Here is a 16,893-nt window from a genome sequence, read left to right as displayed (position 1 = left end):
CAGGTGATAGGAATCGGACCCTTTAAACGGAGAGCTGGTACCAGAACCTCCTGTACAGGGGTAACAAGAACTCTGGGATCTAACACAGCGCATGTAATTAATCATATCTCATTAAATACCAAACTGATTTTCACGCGGTTTTCTTTGCTGCAAAGATCATACATGTAGCCTAGCTAAGATACAGGGCACAAGTTTCGACGTGTTTTAATATTCATAGTGGGCTTAACAGTCATAGAAGATTCTGATAAGATATAAGTAACCAGACGTCCGAGTCACACACTTCGTCCGGGAGGAGATTGGAACGGAGGATGTGTTTCTGCTTGGGGAACATATTGAGGAGACACAGTTTGGCATCGACAACCACCATTCCGACTTGTTGTCATTGGTTGTGTCTGTCTTTCACAAATTAAGGCTGCACCACATTGCCAAACTCGCCTCGCTTGAATTACAGAAAGGGAGCACAAGAAAGAAGCTCTGTAAAACAGTCCTCTTTCAGGGGTGTTAGCTAATCATTCTGATAAGATATAAGTAACCTTTTATTTTTATTAAAAATCCTTTTATTTCTCTTCGGAGTAAAATGCGATGTACGGATGGTTAACTTTATTTTATGCATTTGAGTATTATTGTTTGCTGTTGTTGTTTGATTTTCCCTTAATTTAATGCTTTTGATTGCTGTGGTTTTATGTGTTTTTAAATGTAGGCTACCGCGCTGCAAGGCACGCATTGATTTCCTGTCTGTGTCTGAGGAACCAACTCGAGACTAGACTGAACTTGGTATCCCCCCCCCCCCCCCCCATAGAACATTGGACAACCAAGAAGACTTTGCTTTTAAATAATCCCGTCCTCTTTTAAGAGGCAATTGCCTAACAAGCTTGTGTTTTAAATTAGAGAAATAAAACATATTTTTACGTGAACACTCATGTTGTCCTTCTCTTTTAATGAGATATTATATACACTGGTTTTTATTTATATGTAATGCCTTCATGGGAAACATCCACCCTTCATATGTACCATGCTCGACTACTCCTCCTAAATTTCGACGAGCTAACTCCAGTTTAGGAATAACTGCCTTTTCATGTAGTGCCCCTAATTCATGGAATGCTCTGCAGAGCAATTTAAAAATGACTGCTCTTCCTACTCTTGGTTTATTTGAATCTATGATTTCTGAATTTTACACATCTGACTGTAACTGTTTTAGCTGAATTCATTGTTCATTTAGTATTTTATTTTTGCTCTTTTTTTGTATTTTGTATAGGACTACTTTATTTAAATTAATATATTTTATCCTATTTTATTTCTGTTCTCTGTTAATGTTATCCCCGTGATTGTCTTTATTGTGTATGCTCGTCACTGTAAATTAATAAATATATTTAATATATAGCCTAATCATATATCGTTAACTTATTAAAATAGCTGACTTTACTGCCCCTATCTAGTAAAGTCAGCTATTTTAATAAATTAACAATATATGATCTCTGATTACACATATTAGGAAGTACTGCAGTGGGGTTTCTCGTAAACAGTTGGAGGCTTCTGCAAAATCAGCACCTGTGACTGTTGATTCAGGGTTCATGAACTCTTTCTTTAACCAGTAAAGCTCTCTTCCTTCTGCATCGTTCCTGCTTGGTGTTGGACCACATCCTCATTGTTACTGCTCACGTTTTCTGTCAGACAAAATAATCTTAATTTTATCTAATTGTTTTAATCACTTGGATTTCCATTAACAATGGCATCCAACTCAGTACACCTTTTCTCCTTTTGTCAATGAAATGTTCCGAGGGAGCTGAGGTGGAGGATCTAGGAAGGAAAAAACAGCTATAAATCTTTTTATGTGTTGTGAAAGCATGTTGTCGGAGCCATAATGGGAATATAGAAATAATGAAATGGAAATAATAATTGTTATGGCTATGGTAAAGTTGAGTTGATATTCTGTCTGGCTCCCCCTGTAGGCCAGAGTTATTATTGTATTCATTCACCTAATGAAGGGATTTAAATCACCTGGTTGTATGTGAAACAGATGAGAGTGAGACGGGGAAGCGGGACAGTTTTTTGATCGCAAATCGCAAATGTTTGTTTCAGAGTATAGCGAATTAAGAGGGATACTTTTGTTTGAAGCTTTGCCTAATAAAGCACTTTTGTTTAAACTTCAATTCAGCGATTGCTTTGTTTTGATTTTCGATTGCGCATCATCTAGCCTACCCCGCTCCTATAGTGGCTTACAATCTTTCACAAAAAAGGCCACTATACATGTACTCTGGCTATTTCCATGGAAACTTTAACTTGTTTAAATGAAGACAGGAAAGAAAACATTACTTGTAATTATAGAATCATTTATTATAAAACAGGTTGACAGTTAGTATAGTTTATTTACAGTGAATATCATGCTATGACATAAAAGGCAAATGTAAAGTGATATTACAACAGCATGGACCCTAGGTGCGTAACAAAGTTAAGGCTTGAATACATATAAAATGGCATGTTTCCATAGGTAAAGCAATAGCAAAATGAGCAAGGTTCAAGGTTCAAGGTTTCTATTATAGAAGCATTCAAATAAGTATGATGCTTCAGTTAGACATTACAGCTGAATACCATAACCTTTTAATGTTTAACGTTTTCCAGGAAGGAGTGTGGCAGAGTCAGGGTGGTGGTGGTGTATCATTTCAATCTTGCCAATAATGACTTGACTAAATCTTAACACTGTTATCTTAATGATGTGAATTTGGCATGACAATGGGTATATTATATATTTTTAACACATTTTGGATTCATTTTCTGTAGTTCAGTACTTGAAAGCAGAATCTTTTACACTCAATGCGCCAAGTCGTTCATGGGGCTCTTCTTTAATAAGAGTTTTTAAACAAGGTCAGATTATCCTGGAGACAAAACAAAGTATATAAAAGAGACATTAGCCTATATCCTTCAACCTTATAGGGCACACATCCTGGTTGACAACAGAGTGAAAGTTACTTCAAATAAATGTTGACCCATCATTAATGTGTGCGCAAGGGCAATGTGATTGGTGATTGAAACATTGACGAAACACAATAAAATTAAAAAAGTGGCACAATACACATGATTACACTTTAAATAATCATTCACCTTTACTGTATGTTCCCTTGGCAACTGAGTTAACGGAAGACAATTTTTTTTTCTTTTTTGCAGACTTGAGTAAAGAAAATAAAAGACAAATGTAATGTAATATGTTATAACTTATAACACAAGAAGTTTAAAAGATTATTCCATGTAGCTGCCAAGAGTAATATTTTTTTCCTCTTCTTCTTCTTTTCTTTGAAGTCATGTAAAAAAAAAGAAGACATTTTTAGGCCTGTTATTTCCAGGCCTGAAAGTGCTGAGAAGTCTTCTTTGGATGTCCCCGATAATACTATCTGGTCAGCATGACAGGAAAGAAGGATATACTCGACTCAAGGAGCACCTCTTCACAACATACTTGTACAATCTGGCTCATTTTTTTGGAACCCATTAATTGGTTCAAAGTTCATCAAAGGAGCGCAGACATCACAGGGATGGCATCTGACGAGGAGCTCAGATGAGAGAGATCCGTATAGGGATGGCGGGAGACTCTGTCCTGTGCTGGGGCGAATGATGGGATACTACATGTTGCATCATTGTGTGTTTAGTCATGTGCTTCATAAGGTAAGTCTCCTGGGTGGGGAAAAACAAAAGAAGATTTAAGAAAACCTTCAATCATCTCTGCTGCAAATGTTTCAGATTTAAATCATTAACCTGATTTAAGATTCCTAACTCACAGAGGTGTACGCCCTGCCGCACATGTTGCAGCAGTAGGCCTTGGCGTTTTTGATGGCGTGTGCGGACAGATGGATCTGCAGCGAGGCGGAGTCCGAATAGGCGCGGTAGCAGTTGGAACATTTGAAGGGCTTATCTTTGTTGTGCTGCCTCTGGTGAGACTTAAGCAGGGACAGAAAACAAAGTGAGTCCCCGACATGCAGCTTGGAAGAAAAAAAAGGCATTGCAGCAGTTAATGTTTACCTGCAGATTAGATAGTTGAGTAAAAGCCTTTTCACATCCAGGGTGTGCGCATTTGTATGGCCGATCGCCTGTGTGGATTCTGAATTGGGATTAATTATGCAAACATTAGCCGTGTGAAACTGTTTTAATTAAGTGACAAGAGCTTATTCTCACATGCAAAACTTTTAAGAACAACCCAAACTAAATCAATATTTGCCTTAAAGCTGCAGTTGAGAGTTTCAGCCGTTGGGATCCCAACGGCTGTTTTCCCAACGCTCTACCTGCTGTAGTTCCTCCCTCCGAACTACAGCTATGCGCGTTCATGTGAATTCAGTTACATTGACAGGAGACAAACACCATGTCCGATTCAGAGGTGATTAAACATTAGTAATGATAACTACAAACGTACATATTGAGCATACATTTTAATCACAGACATACCATGTATGTTAGCTTAAAATCATTGTAAGTGTGCTGGTAGGCCTAACAAAAGTAGCTGTAACAGCCAGGCAAGATAGCAAACTAATTGTAACAGAGCGGAGAGGAGTGTGTGTATCTCCTACTATCTAAGCTCCTGCTCTGACCGCAGCTGGGAGGGGCTGCTCGGGGCTGCTGCGCGAGGAACGGGCTGCGTGTCAGTGCTCCCGCTGCTCGTTGAGAAGAGGTGATACTTGCTTTGGCGAAAAAAGTCACCAATAACACCAGAAAAAAAAGCTAGATTTGTCGCTTGTCGCTGTTTTGAAAAAAAAAGTCGCCAGGGGGGCTGAAAAGTCACTAAATATAGCGACAAAATCGCTTTGAGTTGGCAATACTGAGCACAGGACGAGGGCTATATAGGGCCAGCGGACATCCTGCTGCTAGCGGCAGGCAGCCTAGGGGCAGAGGAAGGGGACGAGGTCACGGTCGGAGAGGTCTTGACGTGATAGGGCAAGAAGACATGGCCGGTGTACTTTTTTTCGAGCTCTCTCCGTCTCCCTTTCAGCAGTTAACTTTTCAACATTCATCTTTCCTCGTTTTTTTTGCTGTCTTAGCGGTGTTAGTTGTTGGTATCCTGGGAATGGTAAATTGAGGGTTCGTTTGTGAAGACATTGCTACTCGCTGTCCGCCGTAGTAGCCTAGTACCAAACAGTAGGCTAGTGTCAGACTGCTAGGGTCGTGAACGCTCACGCAACTGACGCATCAACGTCGTTGCCAAGGTCCCACAGCCAATAAGAACGGAGAATCTGACCTCGCTCTGATTGGTCAAAATTAACATGAGCGGTGGCAATTTTGGGGGGCAGCACACAGAGGCAGGGGGGAGCAAAGTGATAAAAAAATATTTTCAGACCACTTCACCTACATATAGCTGAATGGCTATTATGACAGTTTTGCCAAATATTACAGTAGAAAAACTCTCAACTGCAGCTTTAAATGTAAATGGCCTGTTTTGAGCAGTGAATGTGCTGGAGGGTTGTTTTCACCTTATCACGTTTAAACTTTTCAATGTGAAAAGTCTTTGTTTACTCAGTGGCATTTGTCCATACCAGTCAAAGTTAGGTGGAGTAACTCATAAGTCAATAACATTACAATAACTAAATTAAAACTACCGTGTTCTAGTTTACATTCAGAAGTGTTGAGTCATGCCGGTCCTTCTTCTCTATTTGTCCAAGTTTTGAGATATAATTCAATATAAAGGATAAGTTCACAATTTTTCCAAGTCTGTCTAAAAAAAGCGGTCTGGTTGCCACTTTCTCTTGCTGTAATAATTCCTTCTGGTCATACTGCCTAATGCAGCTAATGTTCTTCCACTGTTAGTGGTGTGGGGCAAAACCAACAGTCCTCTTTTCGTGCAATCTGAGGGTTACGTTATTTATTACATTAGTTATTTTCTTTTAGAAGAATATTCCCTGTTTTTGTTACTTTCATTCTCAACAGGGAAATACATAGAGGGAATTGTAACTTTTCTACCTTTGGATGTTACCCATTAGATTTTTCTGTACTGTGTTTGTACTGCCAAGTGAACAGAGCATTATAGTGGGATGCTCCAGCTAAGAAAATAAAGTATGTTTGTGAAGCGGGATTGATGCTGAATAATAGGATATACTTCTGCTAAACAAAGCTTTTAAATTTTTTTTATTTTTTAAAGGGCTGTGATGAGTGTACAGATCTAACCTGGTGTGCTGCTGCAGATGGGATAGCTGGCGAAAAGTCTTCTCACAGTAGGTGCAGCGGTAAGGTTTGATGCCCAGGTGTATGCGCAGGTGCTGGGCCAGGTACGATGCATTTGCAAAGGACCTTGTGCAGTGAGGACACTTGTGAGCCTTTGCCTCTGTGTGCGTTTTAGAATGGAACTGTATGTCGGACTTGGAGAAGAAGGTCAGCGGACACATTTTACACCTGCATGGAGAACACAGACAGAAGGCACACAGGTCAAGACCACAAGAAGAAACGCATGGGGCCTTCATGTTGCATGCTGTTGATTCACACAGTTTGTTCCCTCAGTAGATTTATTGAGGTAGATGTATTCATTAAAAACAGCTACATATTCAGGAAAACTAAATAACATGCATTTATACACACATTTATGAAGAAGAACGATCATATCAAAGTCGCCATTTCAAACACAATGGTGGGTAATTAAAGGTAATATATATAAAGTCTTTATACATATGTAGACTTTTTGTGTTGCCTTGGGTGCCAACTGCCTGCAAAAAGACTACACAAAATACTTATCTATTATCAACAAGGAAACGTGAAACTAGCGGGTGAGAGCAGCTGTAACCCTTTCATGCATGAATAACAACAAACTTTGTCAAGAATTGTTTTTTTATGCAGGAAAAATACAGTGGCTTGAAAAAGTATTCATCCCCCTTGAACTTTTCCACATTTTGTCACGTTAAAACCACACGTACATTTATTTTATTGGGATTTCAACACAAAGTGGTGCATAATTGTGAAGTGGAATGAAAATGAAATATGATTTACAATTATTTTTATAAATAAAAAACTGAAAAGTGTGGCATGCAAAAGTATGCAGCCCCCCTGAGTCAATATGTTGTAGAACCACATATCGCTGTAATTACAGCTCCAAGTCTATTTGGGTACGTCTCTACCAGCTTTGCAAATCTACAGACTGACATTTTTGCCCTTTCTTCTTTGAAAAATAGCCCAAGCTTCAGATTCAGCTTCAGATTGGATGGAAAGTCTGTGAACAGCAATTTTCAATTGTATTTAGGTCTGGACTTTGACTGAGCCATTCTAACACATGACTATGCTTTGATCTAAACCATCATCTTCAACCGCTTATCCGAAATCGGGTCGCGGGGGCAGCAGCTTGAGCAGGGAGCCCCAAACTTCTCTTTCCCGGGCCACATCAACCAGCTCTGACTGGGGGATCCCAAGGCGTTCCCAGGCCAGTGTGGAGACATAATCTCTCCACCTAGTCCTGGGTCTTCAAAAAGGACTAGGTCTAAACCATTCCATTGTAGATATGGCTGTTTGTTTATGGTAGTAGTCCTCCTTGGACCAGTGGATCACATTACCCCAGTTCTGAGGTCTTTACACTGGCTTCCTGTCACTCAAAGAATTGATTTCAAAATACTGATGTTGGTTTATAAAGCACTAAATGGTTTAGCGCCAAAATACATTACTGATCTGCTGATACGTTATGAACCGTCCAGAGCCCTTAGGTCGTCTGGGACAGGTTTACTTACAGTCCCAAGAGTTAGGACTAAACGAGGAGAAGCAGCTTTTAGTTTTTATGCACCAAATATCTGGAACAAACTCCCATAAAACTTGAGGTCTGCTGCAACCCTCAGTTCTTTTAAATCAACTCTGAAGACTTTTCTGTTTCCATTTTAACCTGTACTTTTTATTTTATTTAAATGTTTTACTTCTTTTCATTCGCTTTTAAATGTCTGTTTTATGTGTTTTATGTATTTTAATCTTGCCCCTGTAAAGCACTTTGAGTGGCCTTGTGTTTGAATTGTGCTATATAAATAAACTGGCCTTGCCTTGCCTTGCCTTGAAGGTGAACCTCCACCCAATTCTCAAATCTTTTGCAGACTCTAACAGGTTTTTCTGCCCTGTATTCGGCTCCATCCATCTTCCTATCAACTCTGACCAGCTTCCCTGTCCCTGCGAAGAAAAGGACCGCCACAGCATGATGCTGCCACCACCATGTTTCATGGTAGGGATGGTGTGTTCGCCATGCGCCACTTTGTGTTGGTCTATCACATGAAATCCCAATAAAATAAATGTGCGTGTGTGGTTGCTACAAAATGTAGAAAAGTTCAAGGGGTATGAATACTTTTTCAAGCCACTGTATATGTTTGACAAAACTATCAATAAAATTATATATTCATATATGAGAGAGGAAAGGGGAAAGCTCACAAAACACAATATATTACATAGATACTATTATACTCCTTATAAACTCCACAGAATGAAACTATTGAATGATAACCTATGCTGGAAATGTAAAACCGAAGTTGGTACTTTTCTTCATTGTATCTGGGAGTGTGCTATGGTCAGACCTCTCTGGACTCAGATTTATTTTATTTTAAGCAATTGGTTTGGTTTCAGAAATTCCTTTAAGCCCAGAGCTCTGTTAAGGCACTGGAAGATACCAAAGGCCCCACACGTTGAAGAATGGGTCAATGCAATGACTGAAACTGTATCTAATGAATGCATGTTGAACAGATTAAGTGACAATGGGGGGAGGGGGCGTCCTCTTGGGAAGGGTTTTGGGACCACATAATGGTGGACAGTGACCCCAACTAATTCAGCTATAACTGCGAAGGCATCTAACTTCACCGGTTCCATGGTAACAAATGTATTTAATTTTTGTCATTGGCCTGTATTTGCTTGTGGGGTCTGATCATGTCACACTCCCAGGGGGGAGAAGAAAGGAAAATAGCCTAAACATTGGCCCCTGTCTGTTGGTATGGTTTATATATTTAATTTTTAGTAGAATGTTTTACTTATTCTTATTAACTATTTGTTTGTTTGAATGGTTGACAATGACAATACATCTTAATCTATATAAAACTAACTTTTAGTTTTTTGAATGGTTGATGAATTTATTTATTTATTATTTATTTCAATATTTACATTTCTAGCTGTTCAGAGATGTCTGCCTCCTGAGAGTATGTTTATTCTGGATTTGTCTCATTGTATGGGTGTACTTATTCTTTTTTTTCTGTTTTTTTCATCTTTAAATTAAAATTAAATTAATTTCTTGTATGACGCCATGAAATCCATAAAATTGAAGCCATGAAATTTATGAATTTGTGTTATGTGTTCTTGTATCCCGTGACCTAGTAACCATGTAAGTACCGTCTGTGAAAATGTTATAAATAAGTGAATTATAATAAAATAAAATAAATATATATATTATGTGAAAACTATCAAATACAATATACAAATATTCTAATAAAAATACTAAATCCACAGTGCTGGCTGAACTGCAACCATTCAAACCCAATGCATAAACACTGGGGCTAAACATGGTCCTTTTTTACCTGTAGGTCTTTCCCTCTTTGGCAGTGATGGTGACACAGGCCTGGTCGTTGCCGGAGGCAAGGATGGGGTAGGGCACCACAAACAAAGAAGACCCATTCTCCGCCTTGATCTTCTTACGCCCTCGTTCCTCCTTCGGTGGAGGGCCCAGAAGCCCCACGAGCCCCCCGTGGTTTTTGCCAGGCTCCATCCCGTGGCTGCAGGCTAACCCCGAGATGAGGTGATGTGTGGGGGCTCCACCCAGCCGGCTGTGGCCGCTGGAGGTGGGTGTGGTGGGGGTGATGATCTCTGAGGTGCTGAGGTTGCCTGTTCTGGATGCCAGCGCCACACCTGATGGGTGCCAAAGTGAAGAAAAAGAACACAACCGCAGTGAGCTATCATAGAGGGGTGATAATAAAAAAAAGACTCAACAGTTATATTAAAATACAGCAGAAAAATTTATCATTTAGAAATAATTACAAAAAAAAACACTCCGAAGATTATACTATATTCAATTGTACATTGTTATGAGTAATATCTTGCTTTCAAATTTCTGAAAGGATTGGGCAAACCAAATTTTCCGACTGGATGTCAACTTGTATTGTGAATGTTTTGTTGCTGACTCTCAGATGTGGCAGATCCTGCAGTTTTTTGAGTTGACCTTCAAATAATGGTTCTTTAGTTGTTCGGTCTTTACAAGCTGTGGTTACCTGAGACGTGGTTTGTCCTGGAGGGATGGTCTATGAGTTGACGCAAATGCCAGTCTTCCCATAACCCTCTGGCTTTGATAGCTGCCTTATCGTCCAGATTCAAATTTACATCCCCCAAGATGCGACCTGGGAAAAAGTGCATATTAACAAAATACATGCATCTGTCATCATCCTGAGTGTCCTAACACCGGCAGTTTTCACTTTCTATAAAAAACACTCAACAAACACTTATTTTAGGCCATCAGATAGCAATATAAAGTGTCTTAATGCACACAAACATCAGTGTAAAACCAAATATAATATATTATTAGCTAAATCAATGTTGTTTTCTGCCTCAGACCTTATTAAACCCAATATGTAGAAATTGAGCTTTTACATGTGATGCCAGTGAAAAAAACACAGCATGTTAACTACAACAAAGCATTGTTAGAACACCATATAAAGGGAATATACAGTATGTGCTATGAATGAACATATATATGATCAATGCCACCAGAGCACCCAAAAGCTCATTGTATTTAACCATAAAGACCTCATTTTTTAATGAGCATTAAGTACGTTTTTGTTGACTGTTTAAGAGGCCCAGGAACCCCAAACTGAACATTAGTCAATGTAAACACAACAAGAGATACAGATGATCCTACTCTGATGATGCCGGATGGACATCTGTAAAAGTTGAGGACTGGGGAAGCCGGTGAACACTCAGAATACCTGTGACTGAACTTGAGGCGGGGCGGGCGTGCAGGGCAATGTCCGGATGTGAAGGGCTGTGGAGGACTTGCATCTGTTGGGCTTTGGACATCCCGTGCTGGCTGCCATCCGATTGGCTGGGGGGAGCCGGTAAGGGCTGCTGGGACGGGGCTGAGGCAGCGGGCAGATGTGACGGCCTGATCTTCTCTGCCATCAGCTGTTCCTTGATTTTATTGATCAAGACTAGGTTATCCAGCTGACAGCCAGGAAGCAACCATTTGTGACAAGAGAACAGCCATCAGTTCAGTTAAGTGTCACTGTCACTCTATGAGGCGATGGTGCCCTCTAATGGCCGATATGCAACATTGCACCCAAAACTTCCTCACTATATATACAGTATGTCTCTGAGGATCAAGTATGAAACCAAACCAGTGGTTCCCAACCTTTTGTATTCAGGTATGTATCCATCAATCTTTTTTTTTCTGTGACCCCTTTAAATGTGGCAATGTCTTCTTGTAAGCCCTTACTCACATGCCATGAGCTGTGAGCTCTTTATTCCTCTGATTTCTATCATTTGAAGGAGAATAAAGAGTATGCTGCATTTCAGAAGACAGGTAAAATCAGAGAAAGGTAAGCAAAACATCTGTTAGTGATTGCATAAATGTATCCCTTCAATCATTGGGTGACCCCTTAGATTTATCTTGCCACTACCTTGGGCAGTCCTGAACCACACAGGCTGGGGACAACTGTAGTAAAGGAATAGTTTGATATTTTAGCAAAAGCGCTTATTAGAGTTCTGCTGAGATTAAGATGAGAAGATCGACACCACTTTAAAAACTGAACGCTAAATATGTAGTTAGAGAGGTTAGCTAAGCTAAGCACAAAGACCAGAAAACAGCTAGCTTGACTCTATCCATGGGATACGACCAGATCCATCACCAGATACAACATGCTCATCTATGAGCTTATCTACTGGTTGTAGTGTCATATTTACTGTACAATCTTCTAATCTAACCCTGGCCAGAAAGTGAATGAACGCATTAACAACAATGTCAAACTATTTCTTTAAATAGTGCACCATCTAAAAAATATATATACAGTTTTATATATATATATATATATATATACACACACACACATATATATATATATATATATATATATATATATATATATATATATATATATATATATATATATATATATATATATATATAAAAACAAGGGGCAATTCTAGGATCAGAGCTTTAGCCTGGCACCCTTTTAACATAAAAGTTTTTTTAAAGAACGGTGCATTTTAATGTCATTTTGACCTTACTCTCTCACCTGAACTTGGTTGTTTTGGGGGAAATACAATTGGATATCCATCTATGGAAAAACAGACATTTACAATATGTAGTATCAATAACTTCTGAAAATTTGAGATTTTGACTAATGGATGACGAACACTATTTTCTGAATGATCTATGTGTCTGGATTATGTGTAGTTACATTTATCTTATTTTATATTGTTAATAGTTTTACGTTGATGTCAAGTTAAAAAAAAAGTATAATAATATCGTCAACAAATTGAAAATAGTTACTATGTGACCATATCAACACACATGAATGGATCAGCTTTGAGCCATACCCATTTTTTTTACAATGCCAAAACTTAGGCCTATTAGCAAAGTGAACCGAAACAGAGAACAGAACAATTGGATAATAAGATTAACATATTATCACTATTTGAATCATTATTATTTTCACTTGATGCAGAACTCTGAACCTAACTTACCTAGGCTATAGCTAAAGATGTATGTAAAACTGAGACTCTCACAAAAGCCAAATGTAGCTCATTCAAAAATCTTGATATGAGAGCTTAATGTTCGAAAATAATCATTGCCCATTTAGGTTTTCAATAGCTTTGCCGACTTTTAAGGCATGTTTCCACAACTCCACACTCTGCTAGCAAAATGTGTTAGACACCTACCATTTTATTTTACAATAATTTTTTAGGGGTGCCAGGATCAAATTTGCTTTAACACCCCTAAAAGGGGCTAAAATCGCCCCTTTGTATATGTGTGTGTGTTAATACACAATAGATGTATTCACTGCCTCAGGTTAACATAAGAGAGAATACAGAGTCACTCACCTGGCCAGGCATAGCAGCAGATGGAGGCCAAAAATAGGGATTGTTAAAGCGAGGTTCAGCCATCCTGAAATAAATACACAAACGAGTCATAAACAAGGTGAGGACAGCCTCCCATCTGTCCCTCATTGAAGTACTGGTCGGTACACATATCCTTTATATATTTGCAAACCTGTAGGACAGTGGTTCCTAACCATTTTTGGCTTGGGAGCCACAAAGCAATGTCTATTGTGAAGCCCCATCAACGGTTGAATAGGTGAGTCATTAGCTTTTTGTCTTTCTTTAATTTATAATGCTCAGAGTCCTAATTTGCAAACAAAAAAGCAAAGATCAAAGTTGAATTTTTTTTTAAAAGGGAAAAGCTTTGACGAAACTAGCTCTACGGCTAATGATTGTGTTGATGTTGGGAGCCATCTTAAAGATATTCCTAAAAAGCTGCCTCCTGTTAACACATGGGAATATGTATTAGCAGTGAACAAAACAATGACAAAACACTATTGTCTGTAGCTCACCACCCAAGCTGCTGTTTGTTGTGATAATTTGAGATAACCTATCGCAGTCTTGCGATTGTATCTATTTCAAAGTAATGTTCTACAAGTCCTTTCCCCAAAAATGCAATGTGTCTTCACACTTTCTCCAAAGCCGGCGTTTGTGTTTGTGTCAGAGTTGCTGATTTTTTCAGGGATTCCAAAACAACAAGACTCCATGATGTGCTTGCAGAGAGAGAGAGTTAGATGCTTGCAGGAGATAAATTAGGGAACCCTCCAAAACAGTTATCAGCACAAACAGACATGTTGAAAGTGATGTGGCTCAGATCCTAATCTGTCTCCTGCTTCAACACACGTGGGCCCTGACTGGTGGAGAGTCTGATTGGAAACAGGGGAGACTTTGCAAGACTCAAGAGAACAATAAGACCTGAATAAGATAGCCAGGTCAGGAATCTAACTACATACAATGAGCATGGAATAACTATAATGAGGAAGCTATCTATTGATTTGTAAGTAACACATTTTTATTATTTCTTATCCTTTTTTAGCATGTGACAGCAAATGTGAAAATAAGGCATAGTCTCTTTTGAATGACATGTATTTGATTCTAATAGGCTTGAAGAAGATGCTCTTTCACAGCCACAGCACGTTTGGCCCGATTGGACAGAACCCTTCTCCTTTTTTTATAGCTTCTTTATGTTGAAGTTGAGATCTGAAAGGCTGTTCTTTCCATAGCTTCTTTTCTCAACCTTGTATGAAGTTCCTTTTTAAAACACTTTGCCTTGCGTGCTTTGGCACACTTCACCATTCCTAGGTCTGTTTGGCTTAGCAGAGGCATAACACAGGCCATGTCTGCGAGCCAAGAGAAACAAAAACGATACATCCAGGGGTACGAGCGTACTGTAAGCCCTGCAAAAATATTTCTCTAATGATGCCAGTGGGGATCGGTTTCACTTCCTGGAGGCTTTGTGTCGAGGGAGCAGGCGCAGGAGTTTGAATGCATGCTGGACATCTTTGTGACACTTGGTTGAAATGATAGAGAAAATATGCATTGGCTGAGATGGGCTGTTTATGACTTAGTGATTTTTTTGTATTGCAGTACAAAATACTGTTGTGGCCCAATGCCCACTTAAGGCCATTTACAGTCCTTCCATCACTCAGGTTAAGAATGCATTGCTTTTCGACTTACTTCAGGAATTCCTGAGCATGCTCTTGCCAGAATAGCTTTATGTTTTTCAATTGAGTGTCTATATAAATAAAATATTTAGGCAAGCAAGTAATGGGGTAGATTTCATTAAAAGTGATTAATGATCTTGATTAAAATAGTATTGGTTTTGTTGATAAAATGTCAGAAAAATAGTTAAAAGTACCCAGTATAATTTCTCAGGGCCCAAGGTCATTAATATAAATTAAATGTTGTAAACTGAATCAATTAATTTCAAGTTTACTGTCATATACTACAAGGAAAGGCATCAATTAAGATAAGTAAAGTAATTCAGAACAACTTAGAGCTGTTCAGCTCTGAATAATCTATTAAAAACTGGTTTGAATACTTGGCCTCTCATTATAACTACACAACTGCAGAATTGAAGGATTAAAGCCCCCTTTTTAACCAGGTATTAACATTTAGGACTGGAGACTTCATGGAGTTCAAAATCAGTGAAGGATTGTACACAACCTGGCAACAAAAGGCCTTATTAATGGCACATAACACATTGGTAAGCCATTTGTAATAAACCCTTATAAAGGATATTTAGAAAAAAGTGGTTTTGATATGAGTAGACCTACGTGTTATCACAAAAATGTGCAGGAAGCACGTCTTTTTCCAGACAAAAACCTGATTTATAATCTTAATATTTCTGGTAAAAAGTAACAAAGGAGAAAAAAGAGAAAGTCGATATCCGATTCAAAAGTTAGGGTTAACTTTCCCCTTTTTTAGTCGGCCTAGCCTATCTGCTGTGCTGAATAATTCCTCCGTTAAAACATAAGAGACCCAGGAGCTGATCTTTGAGTCAGCTGCAGCCTTCACGAGAGCATCTCCTCCGGAGAGAGAAACGATCGTCCGCAGCGCCTCGCTCCGTCCGCCGCCTCTCCCAAATTCTCAGACAGTTTATTAAAAAATTTCAGACAAAAGGAAAACAAAAATGGCAGCCCCGTCTTTTATTTTTATATGAACTGGACGCCATATTCTGCAGATCCGAATATTATAAGGAGGTTATTCACCATGTGTGATTGAATCGCGATTGCGACGAGTCAGGATGTGGCATATTTGCATTAAGCGCAGGCTACGAACGATTGTTTACTTTGATTTGCAGGTTTGAATAGCCCGGCTCGAGGAGGAAAAAAAACGCCTGACACTTCCTACAACAATCATCATGCCTCTGCTGAATGCTGTGCAGCTGCTGAGCCATAAATCCAAATGTCGACGCGAATGCTGGCGCGTAATGAAATCTTTTATTTGCAACGCCAGAAGAACAAGAACTCGGCCCTTTTTGTCACCTCTGCGCCGCGAATGGTCTTTTTTTTATTGCAACTTTTGCATGACTTAAATAGAAACGGTGACGAGGCGACACAGGAGAGCCGCGTGCGAGAGAGAAAATAGCAACAAAATAAAAGGAAAGGAAGAGAATTAGCATCGAGCGGCCAACATACCTGAACCAGCGCCAGAAGAGATATTTTATAACGGATTAGACTATTCTTTCTGCTCGCTGTTAGTCGGACTTCAAACCTTCCGGGTCGCCTGCTGTTCACTTCTGGGTGCTGCAGGCGAGGAATTTTTCGGTGTAGAAACACTGAGCTGAAACAGATTTTTTTAACCCATTTTTACTGGTTTTCTCATTCAAACGCTTGCTATTTTTCATGCAGATGTTGTGTTCGCCAGTGCGCACGCAACGTCAGATTTTTTTCCCCTTGCGTGGGAAATTGGTATTTAACATGGGTTTCCTGCATAGTGACAGTTGTGACGTTAATTTATTATTGCATGTGTGATGTTTATTGTTATCTTCATCATCACAATTAGGCTCAATAAAAAAAACTATTAGGACAACCATTGTGTGGCATTCAGATGTCATCCTCTTATATGTCCATGGTCTCATCTTTTTCATGCTCTGTTCAAGTGCAACAATATGTCTGTTTGTCTGTCAGTCTCAGGTCACCGCGGTCATGTACAGGAGATATAAAGTGTAATCCTCTCAACAGAAGCATGTGAGGCTTGTAATATGCTTTGTGCTTAGCTCAGCAGGAGATGGCACTGCTGCCACATATATACAAAGGTTCAGATAGTGGCTGAACATATGAGTGTCGTGCTTAGATTAAGAAATAACATGTTATTATTTAGGCAGACAGATTACCTTGCATTCAAAACTATTGGATTATAGGCCTACACTCAGCTGTTGATTTATTTCATAGG

The 16,893-nt window shown here is 39.2% G+C and overlaps 1 protein-coding gene across 2 annotated transcripts; it reads right to left on the bottom strand.

Moving 5' to 3' along the window:
• Positions 1-2,353: 2,353 nt before the first annotated feature.
• On the bottom strand, positions 2,354-16,224 carry znf362a (zinc finger protein 362a). Of its 2 annotated transcripts, XM_080025351.1 has the most exons (10): positions 16,137-16,224; positions 13,000-13,063; positions 12,192-12,233; positions 10,887-11,121; positions 10,176-10,301; positions 9,489-9,816; positions 6,139-6,363; positions 4,009-4,087; positions 3,768-3,926; positions 2,354-3,663 (listed from the first exon to the last, which is right to left on the bottom strand). In XM_080025351.1, exons 2-10 carry the CDS (start codon positions 13,060-13,062, stop codon positions 3,544-3,546), a joined length of 1,377 nt encoding a protein of 458 aa, XP_079881477.1. In that variant the 5' UTR covers position 13,063; positions 16,137-16,224; the 3' UTR covers positions 2,354-3,543. The 2 variants fall into 2 exon arrangements, with proteins under 2 accessions (XP_079881477.1, XP_079881478.1); XM_080025352.1 differs by lacking the exon at positions 12,192-12,233.
• Positions 16,225-16,893: the final 669 nt, after the last annotated feature.

This window comes from Ammodytes marinus, assembly GCF_949987685.1.
Source record: "Ammodytes marinus genome assembly, chromosome: 4".
NCBI classification, from domain to species: Eukaryota; Metazoa; Chordata; class Actinopteri; order Uranoscopiformes; family Ammodytidae; genus Ammodytes; species Ammodytes marinus.
Note: the sequence above shows the minus strand (reverse complement) of the source record. Positions and strands in the feature narration are given on the sequence as shown.